The sequence below is a fragment of the Tursiops truncatus genome, chromosome 2 (assembly GCF_011762595.2).
Source record: "Tursiops truncatus isolate mTurTru1 chromosome 2, mTurTru1.mat.Y, whole genome shotgun sequence".
Lineage (NCBI taxonomy): Eukaryota > Metazoa > Chordata > Mammalia > Artiodactyla > Delphinidae > Tursiops > Tursiops truncatus.
Genome location: NC_047035.1, coordinates 100,012,775 through 100,036,564, shown reverse-complemented (window position 1 = coordinate 100,036,564; position 23,790 = coordinate 100,012,775). Strand labels below are relative to the sequence as shown.

The following is a 23,790-nucleotide window of genomic DNA, read 5'->3' as shown; positions in this document are numbered from 1 at the left end:
AACAATCTTTCTACTGCCCAAGAAAAAATCATTTATTCTTATCCATGAGATTGATCTGCATTTACCATTTTAAAATCCTTTTCTAATAAAATATACATTCTTTTCAAGAACTCAGGGACTATTTACCAAGACAAACTATATTCTGAGCCATAAAACAAACCTCAACATATTTAAAAGAACTGAAATTATATAGAGTGTTCTCTGACCACAGTGGAATCCAATTAGAAATCAATAAAAGAAAGATAACAGGAAAATATCCAAACACTTAGAAATTAAACAACATACTGCTACATAATCTATGGGTCAAAAAAAAAAAAAAACAAAAAAAGCCTCAAGGAAAACAAAAAAGAATACATTGACCTGAATGAGAATTAAAATACAACATATCAAAATTCTTGGGACACAGCTAAATCAGTACCAAAAAAGAAAGAAAGAACAAATCTCTCTCTTGAATACAGACACAAAAATGCTTACCGAAGTATTAACAAATCGAATTCAACAACATATAAAAAGAATTATACTCTAGGACCAAGTGGAGTTAATTTCAGGGATACAAGGCTGGTTCAATATTTGAAAATCAGAAGAAAAATCACATGATCATATCAACAGAGGCAGAAAAAAGGCATTTACTAAAATTCAACACCTGTTCATGATTCAAAATCAAACAAACAACAACAAAAAAAATCCCAGAAAACTATGACTACAGGGAAAGATCCTCAACTTGATAAAGATCATCTACAACTATATAACTAACATTATAATTAATGGTAAAAGAGTGAATGCTTGCCTCCTAAAATTGGGAACAAGGTAAAGATGCCCACCCTCACCACTCCTATTCAACATAGTGCTGGCAGTTCTACCCAGCATAGTCGGGCAGGAAAAAGAAGTAAAATGCATATAGATCCAAAAGGAAAAAAATAAAAGTATCCCTATTTGCAGATGACACGGCTGTCTATGTAGAAAACCCCAAGGACTCTACCAAAAAAATATTTTAGAACTAATAACATACTATTGATCAATATGACAATGTCTCGATATAAACAGAAGGCTTTTAAAGTACTGTTCATCAAGGAGTGATTTGGAGGGAACAATAGGAAATCTCCAATGACGTATCAAAGAAAGTTGGTTTCAAGAGGAAGGAAGATGGCCCCAAGCCAGCTGGTAGGAGCAACAAGATCCTAGACCCAAGAAGCAATGCCACAAGCTCACAGATGGGTCACTGGGAACCTAGACTGTGTCTGTCTCCTCTTTGAAAGGTTGTATAAATTCTCAGCTAGAGTAGACAATGTTTTTAAATGAGCACTGGTTTCATTCTCATGGATGGGACCTAAGTCATTTAAATTCTTCTTTTGATATCTTTCCAAGAGTCTCTTCAAACTCCTGCCCAAAGACCAGAAGAGACAGCTACAATTTATGGGACTATGGTCCTACTTTCCACAGACTAACAAATGACATTTGCAGCTCTTTTAAACATTAAATCCAATGCATATTTTCATACCTATGCTCAATGCTATTGACAGAGAGTCCCTAGAAACAGGAGGCATAAAGATTCCATATCTCAGGTGACAAAAGTTTGTTTATCCTCTTCTAGCTTCTCACACTTCACATTTTATTTAAAAAGTCATTTATTTAGTAACCATGCATTTCTAATATTGCCATAAAACCAACACTGGCTTCTCTTTATCTGGGAAAACTGAGAGCCAACACCCCTGGAGCAGAACGCCCACCTGGCATAACACATAGCTCACAGCTTCTCCTCCATCCTCTGCTGGCCCGCTCTTGTGCCTCTCGGAACCATCCTTCCTCCCCTTACCCTCTGGATCTGTGGCTCAAACTCCAGACTTCTCTGTCTTTCATCTCTGTATGCTTCCAGCTTCCCCACTTCCTATCCTACCGCCCCCAACCTGTGCATCTTTACTCTCTCCCGCCTTCACTGCACCTCACCACGCCCGTCACACTTCCAACTACGACTGTCCTCCTTGCCTGCTTCTCATGCCGATTTCCTCTGCAGCTGGGCACTGGTCTCCAGCCCCAGCCCTTTCTTCTAGCTCCTGCCCTTCCTCTTCCACCTCTCCTTTTGCTGGCTTGCTCTGTTTTTGGGTCTCATTCCCCACACACTCCCATCTTGGGCCAGCTGTTTTCCCCAAAAGTACACATCTACTTAGAGAGCATGTATTTGATGGCTGGATAAAAATGCCGGTGTACTAGAAAAGTAGAAACCTAGAAACCCTTTGCTGGAACCATCTCTAACGAAATCACTGCACTTTCCTACAGGGCCGAGGGAGGAGGACGGCAGCTAGACGTCCACAGCACTCTGCGGCTCTTGACAGGGAAATGACTGCGTTCCCACTTCCGAGAGCAACAGCCCAAGCCACTGCCCACTGCAACAGCATTTAGGTAACTCGCCCGTAAGGAGAGTCCACCTTTGGGTTACCACGTATTTCTTAGCAGCCTAGGCTTATCCAATAGTTAACTAGGGCTTTTAATCTAGCTATCTCCATTTCCCTGAGGCTGGTTTCATTTCAGGGAAGGGAGAGAACAGATTCTACAGGGAGAGGCCCCCACTTCCCCAAACTGAAGAACCTTCTAGAAGCAGCAGTGCTGTTGACTTTACACTAGGAAGTTTAATCAGTCTAACCTTCTCCCAGCACCAGAGGTAAAAGATTCCGAACTGCTCAAGAAAAGGGGCTATGAATTTAAGATAGAAGGCCTGGGGGTGAGGTAGGGAGCCCTCTTCACCTGCCACACCCACTAAGCCCAGATTTGTTCTACTGCCTCTCCTACAGGCCTTCTCCCTCAATGTGGCTTTTGTCCTCCTGCCACATTGAGCAGCTCCACATAAGGCCAGGCCCCCTGACCTTGGGTGACATATCTGTCTCATGAACACTGTGAATATGGTGAGCAAACAGTTCTCCACTCTGGATGCAAACAGGACCGGATGCACGCGAATGCCAACTGCAAACTCAGAGACAGGACTAACCTCTCAACAAGAAGTTATTTCCCTGTCATATTATCCTGTTAGTTAAATGCCACGCCAGGCTCTGACTAATTTCTACCAGAGTTTCATCAAGGTCAACATCGGTGGCTGCAGAGAGGTACAGTAAATTATTAACCCTGGTTCTCCACTGGGCCTGAGTCAGCTGCAGAGTTCACCGCCTCCCAGCCACGTTTTCTCCCCAGTTCAGCAGCAGGAAGTTCACGGTACACAGCACAGGCGTCTGCTTCTGCCTTGAGGGTCTCTAAGACAGGTATGGGAAATGGCAGTGAGGTGGCACTCCAAGGAACTGTCCACAACAGGAATGGTAAAAGGAAGCCCAGCAGGCAGGGTAGGTGCTTGGCTTCCTGAGGTCTCAGAAACCAAGTATGGAAGAAGCAGTGGGAATCTTCTCAGACAAGGTCACAGGCTTAGAGCCATGACAGAAAAATGCCTCACCAGGCAGAGAGGACCCTGTAGATCAGAAAGCACAAGGGATTCAAACACCATACCCCTCCTCGGGGCTTGGCACACTCTGGACTCAAGTTCAGGGTCATATTTATAAACCCAACTGGCTCAAAAGACTCTCCATATGGACTCTACAGAACCACCCCACTGCCCACGTTCCAGAGCTTATTGCTCTTGCAGAGCTCTTGCTCCAAAGCCATGAAGAACTCAGTGTTTTCCAACTAAATTTGCAGGCTTCTAAGTCTTCCCTACGTTGTCATCTAGCCAACATTTTCCCTGGTGCAGAACAGACATCTTTAGGTTCTTGGACAATTCAGGGATGGAAAAGACAAGGCTTTCACATCCTCCTATGCCATATCTGCCCAGATACTTTCATGTCCTCTCTACTGCCACCTCTTCTGGGCTCTGTCATTTATTTATATTTATTTATATATTTATATATTTATTTATATTTATTTATCCCCAGCCTTGTTCCAGCAAGTCTCTGAAGCACATCCAGCCCATCCCATTTTTCTAACTGTAAGTGGACTTAGAGTTTCCCTAAAACCAGACACAGCCAGTATTTCTTCTCTCTGGACCACACACTTGAGACACATGTGCAGAAATTTAACAAAGAAAAAGAGGGTAAGTGTTAAAAGGAGAAATATGCACACTTGGCCATCTTCTCCCCTTCGTCTGTAAGTCCCCAAGGGCGAGATTCATCCATGACTTTGGAATGTCCTAGGAAAAGAACAGTCCTCTCCCTTGTCCCCTCTCCCACCCAACTCCTACTTACTGCTGACAAAACAACACTGCTTTATCCTTTACTGTGAAAACTGTTGCAATCACCCTGTAGAACAAACACCTTGCCCTTTATTTTGTCTTTCATGAAACCAACCTAGTAACGCTGGCTCACACAAGTTCTATTCCCTAGTGATCACTGGGGCAGGAGGAGCTTTCCATTACATCTGCCGCTGACTGTTCTTACACACATTTCCAGAGTCCTAACATGTGCTCACCACGAACACATGACTTAATCTGTAGCTCCAAACTCACTAAACCACATGTGCAGAGGCCACCTACTACTCTAACGGTTTCCACTGCAATGCATCTGCCACTAACATGCTAAACCCATTTGTATCCATTCAGTACCTAAAATATGGAAAGCACTCAAAAATATTTGAATGAATACGTACATGAACACATAAACAAATCTATTAACTGCCTAGGGTAAAACTATGGATGGTACAAAAATGAATAAGGAAAATGGCTACCCCTAAAGTCTCAGGAGAGAACAATCCCAAGGTCCCATGCTCCAGCTTATGACATTCCCTCCAGCTGAATGCCCGAAATCACCTCACTACTCTCACTGCTCCCAAGACTCAGTTCAAGCCTCATTCCCTCTGAGGGACTTTTCCTGGCCTGACTAATTGGAACAAAATCATTGCTTTTTGTATTTCCGCTTTACATGCTGTATAAAAGCCTCTCCAAACCTGGATGCCATCGTTTCACGTGCCAAACTGGCGGCATCAACTTTGTCTCGGGACAGCAGCAGAGACCATCCTGTCCATCTCTGAAGCCCCAGGCTTCGTACAATGTGCATGAGCTGAGTGAATCAACAACTATAGGCAAAGCAAACCACAAAAAACGCTACAGGAGGGGCAAAGGCTCTGGGGATCTCAAAGAGAAAGGACAGCAGCTGCTGGACCACACGAAGAAGAGGACATGTGAGCTCAGCCCTGAAGGACAGGCAGAATTTTAACCGCAGAGACCAAGGCACAGGGGGTACTGAAGGACTTTAGAGATTAGACAGCTAATCTGAGCAGAGAGACAGAGGAAAGAAGGCAGAGGGACTGCCCAGGGGACACAGGGAGAAGTCTAGGAGGAGGACACAGGAGAGCAAGTCAGAAGACACAGCCTGAGACCAGAATATGTACAATCCTGGGAGACAGGCGCTGTTAGTATTATTTTCCCAACTGAGAGAAGAGGATATGGTGGATCACAGATGAGGTTTGCCAACAATATTCTGCTTGCCAACTATGCTTAAGGTCACGCAGCAGTCATTGTATAAAAAGAAAAGAATACACACACACACATAAACATATACACGCACTTGTATACATAGATTCCAGTTTCTCAACAGAAATACATGGCGGGGGCTGGGAAACTGTCCCGCGCATTGTAGGACATGTGGCAGCACCCCTGGCCTCCACCCACTACGTGCCAGTAGCATCCCCCCAGTTACAACAACCAAAAATGTCTGCAGACACCACCAGTTCCCCCAGAGACAGTGGGCAGAATCACTCCTGGCTGACAACCACCGGTTCCCCCAGAGACAGTAGGCAGAATCTCTCCTGGCTGACAACCACCAGTGCAGATTGTCTCCCAAAGAACATACAAGGGGACTGCAGGAATTGGGAGGAAGAGGAAGAAATGGTATTTTGCCAAGTGGTGCACAGAAATTCAATTTTTTTTTTTTTTTTGCCGCACTGCACGGCGTGCAGGATCCTAGTTCCCTGACCAGGGATCAAACCCGTGCCCCCTACAGTGGAAGTGCGAAGTCCTAACCACCAGACAGCCAGGGAACTCCCCAGAAATTCAACTGTAAAAAAAATTATGTGCATTACTCCATAAAATGAAATACAGTACCCCACAAAAGGATCTCCCTGCCAGTAAGCAGTGGAGACAAGGCCCACATCTTCTGACGCAAGCCTCTACCCTGTCTACGGTACCACACTGGACTCGCGATGGAAGGGGACTACAAAGCAAAGGCCCAGAGGTGGCAAGCGTGTGGGGACAGGGCACACATTTCTACCAAGGAATGGGGAACTGCGCTGTGTGGCTGACACTGGGGTCATCATGAACAGTGAGGACCAGAGCTGAAAAGGCAGGTGGGAGGCAGCTCATGCAGGGCTGTAACTGTAACTGGAGGGAAGCCATCAGGACTTGCTGGGAGTGGGGGGCGGACCAGAGGGTGGCCAACCCACAACAGGGTGGGTATGGTCTGAAGGGGCCAAACCAGGAGAGGAAGCAGGGAGACGGCTGCTGAAACCATCCAAGCTGAAGATAACGAGGCCTGAACCGGGATGGCGGCCGTGGGAAAAAAGATCTGAGGATGGAAGTGATGCCCATGGACACAGACACACAGACCTGGGTAGCAGATGGAAGGTGAAGGCCAAAGCTGAGACAGGGGCCCCCAAGGACAAAAAGTAAACATACACCACTAAACCCATGGTTTCCTCTGAGACTGCCTAGGGAAGGCACAGATCAGTACCCCTATTTCACTATACATGGGATAGATTGAGGTAGTATAAAAGGTTTTAGATGCCGTTTTTAAAAAGTTTTCCTCTCACCCCTTCCCCCTACTTGTCCCCAAAGGCAATCACTATCGCTCTGCATCCCTCCTGAGATAGTCTATACATGCACAAGCATATATGCATATGCCCTGATTTCTGGTTTGTTTTTGATAATAAAAATAGTACCCATTTAAAACAAAGGAAACAAAAACCAGGAAGGACCAGGAGTCTTCTATGAAGTCAATAAAAGCAAAGCCAAATTTAGAACGCTTCCCTCTCAAACTATGCTTGTGTTCTTTTTAACCTTTGCAAATTCTGATTCATGCAGAACGAGAACACTTACTGAGCACTCTGCAAGGTGCTGGTGATACAAAGGATAAGATGGTCCCTCCTTCAAAATGGGGAGAATGACATATCACCTAACAGGTATAGTCCAGCAAAACAAGGACTAGACCAAGGGTATGGCAGGATGCTATGGCTCTGCTGGAGTCAGGGGCTATAAGGAAATGCGGCATAAGAGAGATGGCTTTGTCAAAATGCTGTATTAGTCAGCTATTGCTGCATAACAAATTACCCCAAAACTCAGCAGCCAAAAGTAATAGTAAATATTTATTATCTCACAGAGTTTCTGAAGGTAAGGAATCTAGAAGTGACTTTGGTAGTTCTGGCTCAGGGTCTCTGATGAGATTGGCCCAAGATGTTGGCCAAGGCTGCAGTCATCTGAAGGCCTGAGTGAGGCTGGAGGATCCACTTCTGAGATGGTGCATTCACATGGCTACTGACAGGAGGCCTCAGTCCTTCATCACATGGGACTTTCCACAGGCTACTTGAGGGCCCTCATAACATGGCAGTTGGCTTTCCCCAGAGCAAGCAATTGAAGAGGAAGCAAGGAAGAAGCTAAAATGATGTCTTTTATCTAGCTTTGGAAGTCACACTCCACCATTCTCTACTGGTCACACAGAGCAGCCCTATCCAACCTGGGAAGGGCCTACAAAGGAGAAAGATTCCCAGGAAGCATAGATCACTGGGCAGGGGAGCAGGTCATCTCAGAGGCTGGCTACCATAAAAGCCCTATAAGCCCTGACTTACTTTGACCTTATAAATATTTCTGTTTCCACACTACTTCTTATCTAACGGACTTAGAGCTTATGACATCCTCCATTTTCTGCTTAGAGTGATCAAATAATACTGCCAAGTTTTCCCACCAAGTAGAAATCTACTTAGTGATCTTGGCAAGTCTTTAGAAAAATATTCATCAGGCAGGATTCAGAGGGTCAGAAAGAATACAGCAGATCAGAAAAAATACAACACAGACTGAGTAGGATTTCTGATAACAAAATTCATGCAGTTTTCCTTTCACACGTTAAAGATTCAACTATTTGCAATATTAGAGTGACTGCAATCATCCTTGGCTATTTAAAATAGCCCGTCTGCTTACACTGCCCAGTTCTGTGGGCATATCCACACCTGGAAATGCACCTGGTTCCTGGCCCTCAGTGAGTGACCACCACTCCTGCCTCGCTCACACTTTTGGACTCAGTTATACACCACTCAGTGGGTGGTGTCCATGGATGGTTCGGAGATCTCAGAACGTTTGTTCCATTTGGGGAGATAGGCAAGCACCTTACTAGGTTATTCTCTCTACTTCTATAAGTGTCTAAAGGTATTTCTAGCACTAAGACACTGTAACAGCCTTGTTAGAAAACAAAACTTTCCTCCTACAAACCTCACCACCAACAGACCATGCTTTCCCCTTCATCCATGATCCCTACCCACCCTCCCCTCACCGACTCACTCACAGACACAGTTTACTAATTCAGGGAACCAATGATCAGCAAAGAGAAAAGTGTCACAAACAAAATGGGACGCCCCTCAGCCATAAAAAAAGAACAAAATAATGCCATTTGCAGCAACATGGATGCAACTAGAGATTATCATACTAAGTGAAGTAAGTCAGACAGAGAAAGACAACATACCATATGATATCACCTATATGTGGAACCTAAAATGTGGCAGAAATGAACCTATCTACGAAACAGAAACAGACTCACAGACATAGAGAACAGACTTGTGGCTGCCAAGGGGGAGGGGGGAAGGGAAGGGATGGACTGGGAGTTTGGGGTTAGTAGATGCAAACTATTACGTTTAGAATGGATAAACAATAAGGTCCTACTGTATAGCACAGGGAACTATATCCAATCTCCTGGGATAAACCATAATGGAAAAGAAGATAAAAAAGAATGTCTCTATGTGTATAACTGAGTCACTTTGCTGGGCAGCAGAAGTCAGTACAACATTGTAAATCAACTATACTTCAATAAAAAAGTTTTTAATTTTTTCAAGAAAATGGGACCCTCCATGACCCCAACTCCCTTCCCCTCTGCCCTTCAGCAGAGAGAGAGGCCTCATTAAAAATGGAAATAGATTGCTGAAGAGACCCCAGAGAGCTCATGCCTCCATCTAAAATGGCAGCATGAAGACGTCATCCCAGGGCAACGCCCTTACTTGTAACGATCAGAGCAGACTCTTTGCCACAGAAGGAATCTGCTCTGCTTGTGTTACACACACTTACACACACACACACACACACACACACACAGAACAAAATCCTTAAGACGCACACAGGCTGCATGAGCTGGTCCCTACTCTGCTCTCCACTTCCTCTCACTCCAGACTTCCCGTCGTCCTTCACAGCCCAGCCTCACTGGCCTTCATTCAACACCTTGAACAGACTGCACCCCCTCCTTCCACCAAGCCCTGTGCACATGCTGTTTCCTCTGCCTGGAACATTCTGTGAGGTTTTTTTAACCCTAGTTAATTCCCATTCATCCTTCAGATCTCCATCCTCATTTTGCTTGAGGAAGCTTCCCGTCCCTCCCTCCATTTCAAAGCGCTTATCACAACTGAATTACACATTTACACACATGACTGGCTGAACTCTGTCCGTCTCACCCCTCTTACCCATTTTATCCCCACAACCCAGCACAGTGCCTGGCCCACATGAAATGCTGGAATGGATACTTGCCCAATTAATGAATGACTATGAATGAACTACTTATTGACAGAGAGTCCAAATACTGTATCAACCATCCATTCCCAACGGTGAGGCGTTGATGCTGACTAGCGGTCGCCCAATCTTCTGCGTTATTTATGCCTCGTCCTCTGGGCATTCCTCATACAGGTGGGAAACGGGCAAGAGCTGTCCCCCCTCCCACAGGCGGGCTTAAAGCCTGTGTCAGATGCGGCACAGACAGTGTGACTCGCAGACCAGGCCTGCTATTCCTCCTGAGGCCAGGACAAGGCTTTTGTACTCCTTCTCCACCAAGTTTCCACACTTTCTCTTCACACTCCATGTGAATTCACTGTGATTTTCTGGGTCATCCGAGTGCTTTGGGCAACCTGAAAGCCGTGCTGCCACCTCCTCTCTCCCAGGAGCTACAGGAAAACGCCCTCCTACTCAACCGACACTTATGAGGCCTCAAGGGAGTGTCATTAAAACAAAGCGAGAGAGAGGCATGGACATATATACACTACCAAATGTAAGGTAGATAGCTAGTGGGAAGCAGCCGCATAGCACAGGGAGATCAGCTCGGTGCTTTGTGACCGCCTGGAGGGGTGGGATAGGGAGGGTGGGAGGGAGGGAGATGCAAGAGGGAAGAGATATGGGACCATATGTATATGTATAACTGATTCACTTTGTTATAAAGCAGAAACTAACACACCATTGTAAAGCAATTATACTCTAATAAAGATGTTAAAAAAAAAAAAAAACCTGCCGAAGGCTGGCCTCTCTGTGTGAGGATCCTTTCCCCTGCACTGTGACACTCCCCACAGAACGGCAGCAGCTAAATCTGCTCCCTTGAAGTTAGGCGAGAGACCCGAAGGAGAGCTCCTTGGAGGCTGTCATCCTAGCGGGAAAGAGGCCTTCCCCATAAATATTCACTTCATGAGGTCCTACCCCTCCAGAAACCTTCCCTATAACTGGGACCTAATTGATTTTTTAAATAAATGAAATCTATTTTAACTCATCCCTCAGGTCAACGTTCTTTCTTTGTCTTGCATTTAGACTATTTAAACTTTCTAGCAATTCTAAATGTTAACCCTGAGTTTATTAAGAGGAGTTGGGTACAAAGCCAGCAGGTTCAAGATGGGATAATGTTCAGAAACTCTCAGAGAGGTCTTGGAAAGGAATTATCGTTTTCATGTCTAATTCTCGAGTATTTGGTACACAAAAGACATGTAGGGCGTCAAGTTACAGAACAGATGTGCTGGTGCTCTCCTGAATGCTGCCCTCGGACACCAGAAGCCCTTCCTGATCTCCTGCCCTGCATGTGCCTCAACCACAGCACCTATAACTTCATTCTCATCTTATTTGCACATTTCTCCCCACAAGGCTACAAAAGATCTTCCAAGCTGGAAACCATGGTTTGCCTGCCTTGTATCCTCAGTGACTGGCAGTGGTAAAGCACACTCAAATATCTGATGGAAAATGAATGGGCATGTCAGGGACTCTTACTCAGTCTTCTACACCCACAGCAAGTGACTTTGGCAGCTCCGATCAAACACCAGGAGTGAAGTGTTGGGATGTCCCGTTTACTGTTCACCAAGGCCCATAAGAGATTTATCAGGACCCATGCACCTGGGATCAGAGACACAGCAGGGATGGGGCACGTCTGGGGCTTTGATGGAAGGTTCAAAACGAACACCCTAGGATGCCACACCAGGCCTCTTTATTCAGGTACATTTTAATTAGTACAGAATGCAGAAGAGTGATGTAATTATGAAGAGCCAGCTCTGGGGGGAAAAAACTAGAGAGGAGAAAAAAACGAAAAGTAGAACCTTTTTAACCTTGAATGTTTCCCATGTTACTTTTGCCGACGGAGGGACCTGAGCCACTCTAGGCACACTCGAATCTGCAGAAAAGGGACATTTTCCTGTGGGCTCCTGATTACAAACCTGCCGCTTCCCCCGCTCTCAACAGCTGTCATTCAGAGTAACTTGATTACGTGAAGTTAAAGAGCTGAGGAAATAAGGATGTTTTACAGTTTCCCCGGCTAACGTGCCTCCACCGGAGAAGACAGAAATGAGATTTCACACTGAATTAGCCTTCTCTTAAGGAAGGCAATTCCATTGATCCTGAGATTAGCACTGGGTTTACCATCTGACCCTCTGCCGACCTTACGCTTTGAAAAGAAATTGTTCACAGATTGGTAGCCAAGAGGGAAGGAACAATCTACAGATGCTATGAGAAAGGAGCACGAGAGCACGTATTCATTTTTACAAGACTGAGCGACATTTCCAAATTATCAGGTGAAACACACACATAAGGGCATAATCTAAGGACAGTTCTGGAGGGGAAAAGAAAAGTTTCAACATCACTGAATTTGAATAAAATTTCTCTAAGGGTTATATAGAATATAAAATGTGGCTGTAACGTTAGAAAGAATTTACACTATAAAGAGCAGAACCATATAAAACCACACAGACTCAACGTATAAGTATGTAATATAAAAACGGGCTGCTTTTACAAGTTTCTCAAATGTTTCACTAATTAGGCCAAATACAACGCTTTTCCCCTTGCTTTTCTGTTACTGATCCTGGCTGCTTCTCTTCAGGTCTCTGCATCTGTGTCCTCCTCTTCTTCCCCCTATCCTAAGCCTGCCTTCTCCTCTCTTCTATTGCTCCATAAGGCTCCAGCCCAAACACACATCTCACCTTCCCACCTAACAAGGTGTTGCTTATGCTGTACTCGGTACCCCAACTGTCCTCAGCCTCCATGCTCACATATCCAAATACCACTCCCCTCTCACAGCTCCCTCCATGAAATCTTTCCTGGTTTCTACCAGCACAAGCCATCTCCTATAGCTTCACTTGGGGCATTTACTCTTTCCTACTCTGTAATCAGCAATACCAGGCCCCTGGGAACTGTCAAGTCCAAGAAGCAAGCTCTTAGAGGAGCTGGAATTTGAGCTGGGCCTACTCTCTGAGAAATCTGAAAATGCTGACCACCATCTACACTTCTCTCTTGCTCAAGAACTGGGGACAGGGAGGAGTAGGGATGAAAAGAAGACGCTAACAGCTATGGACGGTCTTCATTTCACTCCCAGATGACAGTCACGCACATCCCCACTGACTGTCCATTTCTGCACGTGGATCCCAGCCACTGCCACAGACCCAAGGAGAAAGAGGACATTTCCTTTTCAAAACTGGAAAGAGTATAAAAGAACATAACAGAAAAAAAGTATGTTATGGAACAACGTTCTATCTATCACAGTCTTTTCAAAGACTGTGTGATAGATAGAATCCTCTTTCTAACAATGTAAAGACACCTCCTTCTGTGGGGAGGGAACTGAAGCAGCTCACTTAATGCCCTGAACTACCACCGCTCTGAGGGGAAGTGACGTTCATTCTGCTGCACGAGGACACCCCACACCATCAGGGCGCTCATGAATTCTCCTCTGTTGAGCAATCAATCTGTTCTTTAAAAGGTGTGGCTGTCTGGGTCTACGAAAACCACTTTTACAGAGTATCTGTTTGGAATACCTATAAAACATTCTTAATATAATGTGACAGTTTTCACCAAATGTTCTAGTAATTTAAAACTTTTAGTGCTCAAGCTCAGGCCAGAATGAAATATTTGCTATTTGACAATGATAAAATAGCACTGTAGGGATTTTTGGCCCTGATTCAGTAGCAAAAATTAGAAAAACTGATGCTAGGAGGTTGGGCTGCCTCCAAAGACTTACCAAGGAAATAAACTTTTTAAATAAACTTTTTAATATAATGCAGTTCCTTAAAGAAATGTCAGCTTTTAGTCACAGTGGTGGGTGAGTCCCTCCCCTGAGGCAGGAAAAGGCTAAAGGCCAGTGTACAGGACTTCCCTAGTGGCGCAGTGGTTAAGAATCTGCCTGCCAGGGCAGGGGACACGGGTTTGAGCTCTGGTCCGGGAAGACCTCACATGCCACAGAGCAACTAAGCCCGTGCGCCACAACTACTGAGCCCGTGCGCCACAACTACTGAGCCCCTGTGCCACAACTACTGAAGCCCACGTGCCTAGAGCCCGTGTTCCGCAACGAGAAGCCACCGCAATGAGACGCCCGTGCACCGCAACGAAGAGTAGCCCCCACTCACCACAACTAGAGAAAGCCCGCATGTAGCAATGAAGACCCAGTGCAGCCAAAAATTAATTAATTAATTTTTTAAAAAAAGAACTTTGGAAAATATATCTCTTATGAAAAAATTTTTAAAATTAAAAAATAATAAAGGCCAGTGTAAAATTTAAGAAACTCTTTACTAAATTAAAAAATTATATTTAGGGCTTCCCTTGGTGGCGCAGTGGTTGGGGGTCCGCCTGCCGACGCAGGGGACGCGGGTTTGTGCCCGGTCCGGGAGGATCCCACGTGCCACAGAGCGGCTGGGCCCGTGAGCCATGGCCGCTGAGCCTGCGCGTCCAGAGCCTGTGCTCTGCAGCGGGAGAGACCACAGCAGTGAGAGGCCCGCGTACTACAAAAAAAAAAAAATATATATATATATATATATGTATCTAATTCACTCTCCTCCAAGTAGTTAATATAATACTATTAAAATTCTATTATATAGTACTGCTATGTAAATAATGTAACAAAAAGGCAGCATCAGGGCTTCCCTGGTGGCGCAGTGGTTGAGAGTCTGCCTGCCGATGCAGAGGACACGGGTTCGTGCCCCGGTCTGGGAAGATCCCACATGCCGTGGAGTGGCTGGGCCCGTGAGCCATGGCTGCTGAGCCTGCGCGTCCGGAGCCTGTGCTCCGCAACGGGAGAGGCCACAACAGTGAGAGGCCCACGTACCGGAAAAAAAAAAAAAAAAGGCAGCATCTGTCCATTACATTGACATAATTTTTTTCCATTAAATATGATTCTGCCACATTTGTTTGGAAAACACCTTCAGAAGCAAAAGCTAACAAGGTATAAAAAAACACAATCAGGATCCTCTTTAAGAAACTGCAGGGAAATGCAAAAGCAAGGCAGAGGGGCTTCCCTGGTGGCGCAGTGGTTGAGTCCGCCTGCCGATGCAGGGGACACGGGTTCGTGCCCTGGTCCGGGAAGATCCCACATGCCGCGGAGCGGCTGGGCCCGTGAGCCATGGCCGCTGGGCCTGTGCGTCCGGAGCCTGGGCTCCGCAACAGGAGAGGCCACAACAGTGAGAGGCCCGTGTACCGCAAAAAACAAACAAACAAACAAAAAAAACAAAAGCAAGGCAGAGAAACAGAGTTTCCTAAAAGATCTCCCATGTCATCACTGGAGAAAATTCAACAGGAACCACACACCAGGCACTGAAAATCCAGTTAAGAGGGGAACTGATCCTCCACTTACTTGCACTCATCAGATGCGGCACAGATGTGACTGTGTCAGACACTGTGCTAGGGACAGCCACAAGGCAACAAAGGGCACACACTGTCGACTACAAATGGCTTGTCGCTGGTCTATGTGATTCTTTTTTGTCTAATTTGAAGCAATGCTTAAATGTCAGGAGATCTCAAAATGCATTAGCCAGGCTTCGCAGGTGGCACAGTGGTTAAGAAACCACCTGCCAATGCAGGGCACACGGGTTCGAGCCCTGGTCCGGGAAGATCCCACATGCCATGGAGCAACTAAGCCCGTGCACCACAACTACTGAGCCTGCATGCCACAACTACTGAAGCCCACGCACCTAGAGCCCGTGCTCTGCAACGAGAAGCCACCACAATGAGAAGCCCACACCTCACAACGAAGAGTAGCCCCCCTCGTCGCAACTAGAGAAAAGCCTGTGCGCAGCAACGAAAATGCAACGCAGCCAAAAATAAATAAAATTTAAAAACAACAACAAAAATGCAGTAGCCTAAGTCTTTACAGATTATCTCATTTCCATACAACAAAGATCCTCTTTCGCCTACCATGATTCCCTTCCCCACTTGTAACATGTGACAGCAGAGGACCTAGAAACTTCCAATAAAATCTCCTGCATCCCGTGTGTGGCATAAGTTTAATTTTCCTTACCGTCAAATTACTATAAACTTGCCAAACACCATCCTCAACTACCCTTCAATGAATAAACCATGTTAACTCAACCTTTGACATAAGGTCTGAAGATGATAAAGACATGATGGGTCCAAAGGAAAATTATTTTACTCAGCAGCCTGTTGGCATGTCCCCCATGAAGCAACAGCACATAAAGGCCAAGAGAAAGGACACCAGGCTCCTGCACAGAAAGGAAATCAGGCGGAAAAAAGAGACATGTCCCTGCAAAGCAACGAAAATTAAATCAGTTTCGCTTTTCTCCCCCAAACTAAACCAAACCTTAAAAAAACTAAGATAGGCAAATCAACTTTTTTTTTAACTGTCTGTTATAATAACCCCAGGCAGACTATTTCCCAAATGTTTTATTGTTAGACAACAAACCCATCTTTCACTTCTTGTCATTTGCAATTACCATGCTGTAACTGAAAATCAGTGAGTCACTATGCAGCACAGGAGAGAGGGCCTACCAGCTCTGAGCTGTCACTGTAATCATCACAGAATAAACAAACAATATCAAGAGTTCTTTCTTCATCATCTTTAACCTGTATATTGCAAAGACTCTAAACAATTTATACTCTGTAATTCCCCTCTTTCCCTAAAGATGGCATGATATTTCACAACATTTTCCCCTTCATTTTCCCCTTTTCTTTAACAGCCCACATGAGGCCCGCACCAGAGACCTCAACATAATTTAGAATCTATCTGCAGGAGCCAAGAATTCAATTAAGAGAAAAATTATCTTGCAAGGGTTTGGGCAATTCAGCCCATTAACCCTCTTGTAACTCTGCTGAGAAAAGAACCTGAATTGTCTAACAAAAGGCTTCACAAGTTGGAAGGAACAGGCGGGGGCAGGGGTGAAGGATTCCAGAAATCTGGGTCCTGTCTGCAACCCTACCCCATTAGCAAAGTCACGCAGTGCCCTAGGCCAGCGACCTTTAGGAACCCTGGAGGGGTTCACTCCTGGGCTTTCTAAACCTCACTGCATGTAATAAGAGCTTCTAAGCAGGGTCCTTAACAATTTTTAAGTTTACAAACTTAAAACGGTGACCAACAGAACTGCTGAGTGTATTGTCTGTGAACAAGGTCTGGATCAATCATCTGATGAAACTGAGTTTCACCCTGTCACGAAAAGGCAGGCAAGCAACAGACACCCCCTCCGCACTCTGGCCGGGACCCACCTTGGTGGCCTCCTCTACGCTCTCCCGCAGGGCCCGCAGCTCGGCGTCGTACTGCTCCTTCAGCCTGTCCATCTCCTGGTCGTGACTGGAAACCTCTTCTTTCAGGGCTCCCTTCAGGGCGGTGAGTTCGCGCTCCCGCTTTCTCAAGAGGTCTTCCTGCTCCTCTTTGGCGATGAGTAGATGCTGAAGGTCCTGCTTTGCCTGCAGAAGCTCCTGGAGGGAGGAAACGCGGGCGGGGAGGTGAGGATGCGAGCCACCCTGCACCTCCCCCTCGGTCACCGGCACACACGGCCCTACCCTTCCTTGCTTGTCCTCCGCACTCTCTCCTCCCGTACACTACATGCTGCTTTAGCCCCTCTCCTCCTCTCCCCTTCCCTTCCTCAGAGTCCACCATCCCCCTGGATTCGACTATCTTAGCTTTTCTGAGATTTAATTTGAGGGAGAAAAGGGAAACTGATTTCATTTTCGATGCTCTGAGGGGCCAGGTCTGCTTTTTCCGTCTCACATCACTTCGGTGCGATGGTCTGTAGCCCTTGCTGGCGGCCTTCAGGAGCCGTTGCTTCGTGGGGGGAATGCTGACTTGCTGGCCTCGCTTCCTTCACCCCCAGAAGCCTGCGTGTACTCAAACCCTTAAGCCACAACCCGAGTCCTCGGGATGCCCCTGCCCCATGCTGAGCAGGCACGATATTCACACGTTCTCCGCCTTCACTGCCTCCTAACCTCACTGTTCACGAGCAAAGTCACAAGACTGGGGCAGCAAGTTCCGCGATAAATCGCATCACCTAAACACAAGGGTGTCCTGCCAAGGCTGGGCATTCCCTTCAGGTCACCATCTCTAGTCAGACCTGCTCAGCTCCCCTCAAGCTGAGGCTCACCCTCCCCGGCGGACACCCCTACTTTGTACTCAGCCAGGACTTGGGCTTGACCACCCAGCTCCTCTCTGGACGCCAGGGTTCCTCCCCACCCAAAGCCACTTCACAGACAACAAGCTTTCTCCCCTGCCACCCTGCTCCAAGTCTCTACTCATCAGCTGTCTTTTTTTTTCTGTCATTTTGCTCCTTTCTGTTTCCTTGAATGTATGTCCTTTTCCTCAGGGCACAAGGATCCTGAGCCAAGGGCAAAAACAAACAAACGAAAAAACAACGTTTTCCACCAAACTTTTTTTTTTTTTTTTTTGTGGTACGCAGGCCTCTCACTGTTGTGGCCTCTCCCGTTGCGGAGCACAGGCTCCGGACGCGCAGGCTCAGCGGCCATGGCTCACGGGCCCAGCCGCTCTGTGGCATGTGGGATCTTCCCGGACCGGGGCACGAACCCGTGTCCCCTGCATCGGCAGGCGGACTCTCAGCCACTGCGCCACCAGGGAAGCCCTCCACCAAGCTTTTGAAAGTATAATTTCTGTTCACTGCCTCTACTCCTTGACCACCCTGTCACTCCTTACAGTCTTGCAAATGGCTTTTGTTCCTAGTCTGCTAAGCCTGTCCCCTCCAAGGTTGTACTGACCTCTTAATCTCCACATCCAATGGCCTTTTCTCAGTCCTCACTTTTCTCAATCCCTCTTTGATCCTCTTCACCTGTCCCCTTAGAAGTCTCTTCTGCCTTGCAGTTCAAAGACACTGCATGCTCCTGTTTTCTTCCCTCAGGCCACTTTTTCTGAGACAATCTTTTCTGGTTTTTCTCTCCCTCTTATTAAAAAGCTAAAATGATCCCCAAGAATGTGCCTTTGCATTCTTCATTCTTTTTTGGCAAGCTCATCCAGGTTTTTTTTTCCCCTCAATTTTAAATTCTATATAAATAACCCCCCAAACCTTTACCTCCAACCCTTATCTGAGTCCAGACCTGCGAGACTCATCCATCTGGATGTCCCTTGGGCACCTATGATTCCGGAGGCTTATGTTTCTCAGTGCTTTTTTTTTTTTTTTTTGGTTTTTTTTTTGCGGTACGTGGGCCTCTCACTGTTGTGGCCTCTCCCGTTGCAGAGCGCAGGCTCAGCGGCCATGGCTCACAGGCCTAGCCGCTCCGCAGCATGTGGGATCTTCCCGGACCGGGGCACGAACCCGTGTCCCCTGCATCGGCAGGCGGACTCTCAACCACTGCGCCACCAGGGAAGCCCTCTCAATGAATTTTTCAAGTCCCTTCCTCTCCTCTTCTTTGGAACGGCAGTGCCTGCTCAGGAGCCTGGCAGCGACTTTGATCTCTCTCGTCCTTGTCCCTCACAACCAAAAAGTTAGTTCTGTAACATCTTAGACCCTTTCCCTCACCTCTCTGGTTGAGGCTCTCATCAACTCCAGCCCAGGTGGTTTGCAAGAGCTGCCCAACGGCTCCCAAGCTCCAGTTTCTCACCTGTAGCCTCTATGCCATCACCCACACAGCATCCTGTCTGGGATGCCCTTCGTCCCTCTCGGTCCCACGTCTCTCTGCCTTTCAGAAAATCTCTCAAGACTCAGATACTGTATGACCTCCTCCAAGACGTCTTCCTTGAATCCCCTTCCTGAATACCCACCGCACTTAGGCTGTGCTTCTCATAGCACTTAATACTTTTACCATGCAGTCCTTGTATCTAGATTTTATTTTCCTATCTCTCTTGCTAGATTATCAGCTCCTTGAAAAAAGGACATAGATCTGATTAATATTTCTGATGCATGGATCAATGATATTGGGAGTGGGCCTGTTCTGGACATAAATAAATTAACATGGGCAGTACAGCAGGAGTCTGGAGATGTCAGAATTCTAAACTCGTCTATTCTTTCACTGGCAGCTTCTAAGTAAATACGCATCCTGTCCTCTTGGAGCTCCTGGCGAACTGAAGGAATGGTTGCCACCTGGGACCCGAGGCCTCAGAGATGATACACTACTTTCCATTTAAGAAGTGGGTCACTGATGAGCGGATGAAACTACCTGTATCAAGTTAAGAATAACTGACAATGGAATCTCTTTCCTTTACTCTAGGCATGCACATCCATTAAACCAGGGGAGCCTCTGCAATCCCAGGACAGAGCTGCATTGCACAGACTAAGAATTAGTCCTTCAAGAATCTAGCCAGCAAGCACTAAGAAGCTTAGAAGAAACTTCCAGAGACTCGTCTAGGCAACTAGAGCAACTCTGGCTCTTCCAAAGCACCAAACACAGAACACATAAGTAAATTTTATAAAAATATACCCCCGTCCTGATATTTGTCAAAGGAGATGCCCTGTGCTTCCCACTGTCCAGTCCCTCCTTAGGGATATTAGAAACACCCGCAAACCCCCCCCCCCCCATCACTGTTGCTATTGGCTATCTCTCTAGGCCTTCCCGGAGCCTCCTGCCAGCTTCTTCACAATTGCCCTTGCGAGCCTACCCCCGTTTCCTGCTCTTATTTTCACACATTTCTCAATTGTTTTAACAATAAGTCAGTTCCTCTTCCCACACTTATCTTTTCCAGGATATATCTGTGTTTTGTGTTGCCTTTTGTGTACTGCCACCAATGCATGTCAAGAACCTGTTTTTATGGTCCATTCTACACCAACACGCTGTTATCTGTGTCTGGGGCTGTTGCTTAAGTGGACTCTGTTACACAAATCCAATCAGATTATACCTCACCGTATCACTGAGTAGCACTTGAAGCTTTCCAGGGTAGAGACCGAAAGGGACGGGAGATTTCAAAAACTTCACTTCATCACCTCGGTGGCTTCATTGCCAATTATATCAAGCCAAAGAAGTGAGAGAAAACATATAAACCTCAAAATACACGTGAACGTCTATTAGAGATGCACATGCCTCTCTGTAGACTCCAATCAAAGCAAACAAAGGAAAACTCTGGGCACTCAGAATCAGTACTTTCAAAACCTATACACATCCAGGCTAGCTGCACACATGAAAGTACAAGAGATAGAGACCTAGTATGGATGTGTATTTGGGGGTGGGTACAGGGTAGGCTAAAAAAATTGACTGTGTTTGGTACTTACTACATAATAGGAATTACGCTAAGCATTTCTAAAAATCATAGGAGAGGGCCTCCCTGGTGGCGCAGTGGTTGAGAGTCCGCCTGCCAATGCAGGGGACACGGGTTCGTGCCCCGGTCCGGGAAGATCCCACATGCCGCGGAGCGGCTGGGCCCGAGAGTCATGGCCGCTGAGCCTGCGCATCCGGAGCCTGTGCTCCGCAATGGGAGAGGCCACAACAGTGAGAGGCCCGCGTACCGGGGAAAAAAAAAAAAAAAAAAAATCATAGGAGATGAATATTATCATTTAAAAAACAAAAAACTGGAGCTCCGAGACGCTAAGATGCCTAAGATCACGCAGTTTGTAAGTGGTAGAGCGAAGACTGGGACCCAGGTTGGATACCAATGCCCGTTCTCTTCACTACACAGCCTCTGCAGGCCTGATGACAAAACTACACACTCAAGAAAGTCTGAGGAGCGGGCAGTTACTCAGTCTCTCAGATGCAAATGAACGGTGTATTGAGTTCTGCTCAAGTGCTTGTAAGGAGGTCCACCTTTTTAAACAGGAGCAAAGAAACCTGCCCAGAACCTGAAAAGACAAGAAGGAAAGTTGAGAAGAAAAGGAAGCATGCTCTGGGCCCCAGCTGTTACTAGCAGCAGCCAGTGGCTGTCCTGACAGCAGGGGCACCAAAAGACACAAACCAGAATGTCCTGAGTAGCAGCTCATCTGCCCACAGAAAGTTTCACTTCACACACCACCTACTCACAAGTATTCCATGTCAAAATGAGAAAACAAAACTGATCTAGACTCTCTTTTGCATAAAAGCTTCCCAGAAGTTCTACAGAGTCCCTATCTCTGGCCCACACTCATTGAAAGGAAAAGTAAAGGTCTTTTATCAAAACTATAGCTGCCAAAGAATTATTTTTTTCCCCAGAAGGATGGCCTAAAAAGTATAACACAGTTGATGAGAAACATGATTTTTTCTCTTGCTTCTTTAGTAAAATGTGTATAATGTTCAGTAACATCACAACACAATAAGCTTATAATTATTCTAGAGATGTCATTTCTGAGCACAGCCTATCCCCAGACCAATAGGATTTTAAAACCAGAATAGTTTACTGATATCTAAGTACCTGTATCTTGGTAAATGTCAGGGATAAAACACCATGAGATTCTGTTGGCCCATCTGTCAACACTACAGGCTCCCATCAAAGACAATCTTTGGTAATTAGAAAAACCCACCATCATGAGGCATAGAGAGATGTCGCATGTTTACCCATCACTCCAAGAACAGAGGGAAATGTATTTATGGACAAAGAAGTGACTGAAAACTTGACCTAAAATTATTTTTGTATCTTGAGTTAAAAAAGAAATTCGGAACCATCAGTTGTTTAACTAAGAAATAACAGTCATCCTATTCTTGGTCAATTATTTGGCTTCTCCTAAAAAAACAGGATATTTTCTACTATTTCTTCCTTTTTTCCTTCCTTCTTTCCTTTTTTTTTTTAATGATTTTATTCTCTCTTAATGTTACTTTACTGACTCCATATAGGGGCCCAATGTTATTGAACAGAATGTGAAGTATTAAAAAATATTTCATGAGAAATCTTATGCATTATGCAGGCCTCACAAAATTTAGGGCCTTCAAGCTTTTGCAAACATTAAAAAGCAGAAGTGTTTAATGTTCATTGTGTTTAAGAGTCTGTTCTAAGCCAAGTGCCATGGAAAACTTGGCTACAACTATAATCTGTTATCAGATTCCCCCAGGCCACTTTTTATTAAGATATGAAGAATAAACTGAAAGTGACGAGGAGATGGGGTTTATTTTATTAGTGATATAGAAACCATAGATCGTTTTTTAAATGTTGCTGACACGTCAAAGGAAACTGATAAAAAGAGTGAGGACAATTTTCCAGAGGGAGAGAAACCCACTTTGGCATAGAGAAGCTAATTGTGTCCTAACTTTTCTTGCCGAAAGGCAGCAATAGATGATATAGCTTCCATTACAGGAAAGAGGCAAATAACCAGAAAACCGGCAACACCAGGAACATTTTTAAGAAAAGATGTACGCTGTTTCCCTTTCCTGAGTCTCTCACTATTAGCCTCTGCCTGAAAACACATCACCAAAGCTGAAGCTCATATCCCAGTTACCACTATAAGTCAAAAAGCTAGTTATGTTCAGTTAATATATGCTCACTATACTGTGTTCAAAGAGGCAAAGAAGCTACAGTTCATTTCAGAATTATTCCCTTTTTTTTTTTTTAGTGGTGGCATTTTAAAAATAATTTATCTTTTTTTTTTTTCTTTTCTCCTTTGGCCACACAGCACAGCATGTGGGATCTTAGTTCCCCGACTAGGGATCGAACCTGTGCCCCTTGCATTGAAAGCACAGAGTCTTAACCTCTGGACTACCAGGGAAGTCCCTAAAATTAATTTAAATATTGAAATTTATTTATTCATTTGCTCTGTTGCCTGGCACTATGCTAGGCATGAAATGTGGGAAGAAGCAAAGATGATATGCTCTTCAATGAGCTGGCTAGTAAAAGAAATAGCAAATCAGAGCAAGCTCAAATGCACTAAAACAGAGAATCTAAAAGGATAGAAAATACCTGGGGAAAGGACAACTAACAATTTTAGGTTTTAGTTACTAGGAAAATTCAGAACTTAAGAGACTTCCTGATAGTTAAGATAATATCTTTCCCTTTTAGAATCAGTGAGGTGTCCACACAAGGAATCATAGACTATGGGGAAGTCTTACCTTCTATTTAAATGCTTCTGAAGTTACTTTTTTTTTTTTTCCGGTACGCGGGCCTCTCACTGTTGTGGCCTCTCCCCTTGCGGAGCACAGGCTCCGGACGCGCAGGCTCAGCGGCCATGGCTCACGGGCCCAGCTGTTCCGCGGCATGTGGGATCCTCCCGGACCGGGGCACGAACCCGTGTCCC

At 45.6% G+C, this 23,790-nt stretch overlaps 1 protein-coding gene across 2 annotated transcripts in view; it reads right to left on the bottom strand.

Moving 5' to 3' along the window:
• Positions 1 to 23,790, bottom strand: part of CGNL1 (cingulin like 1) — a 156,833-nt gene that overhangs the window by 63,967 nt on the left and 69,076 nt on the right. For both annotated transcript variants that reach the window (XM_019947019.3, XM_033851738.2), the window contains exon 8: positions 16,931 to 17,143. In XM_019947019.3, coding sequence (XP_019802578.2) covers positions 16,931 to 17,143 — 213 coding nt within the window. The remainder of the gene's footprint in view (positions 1 to 16,930; positions 17,144 to 23,790) is intronic.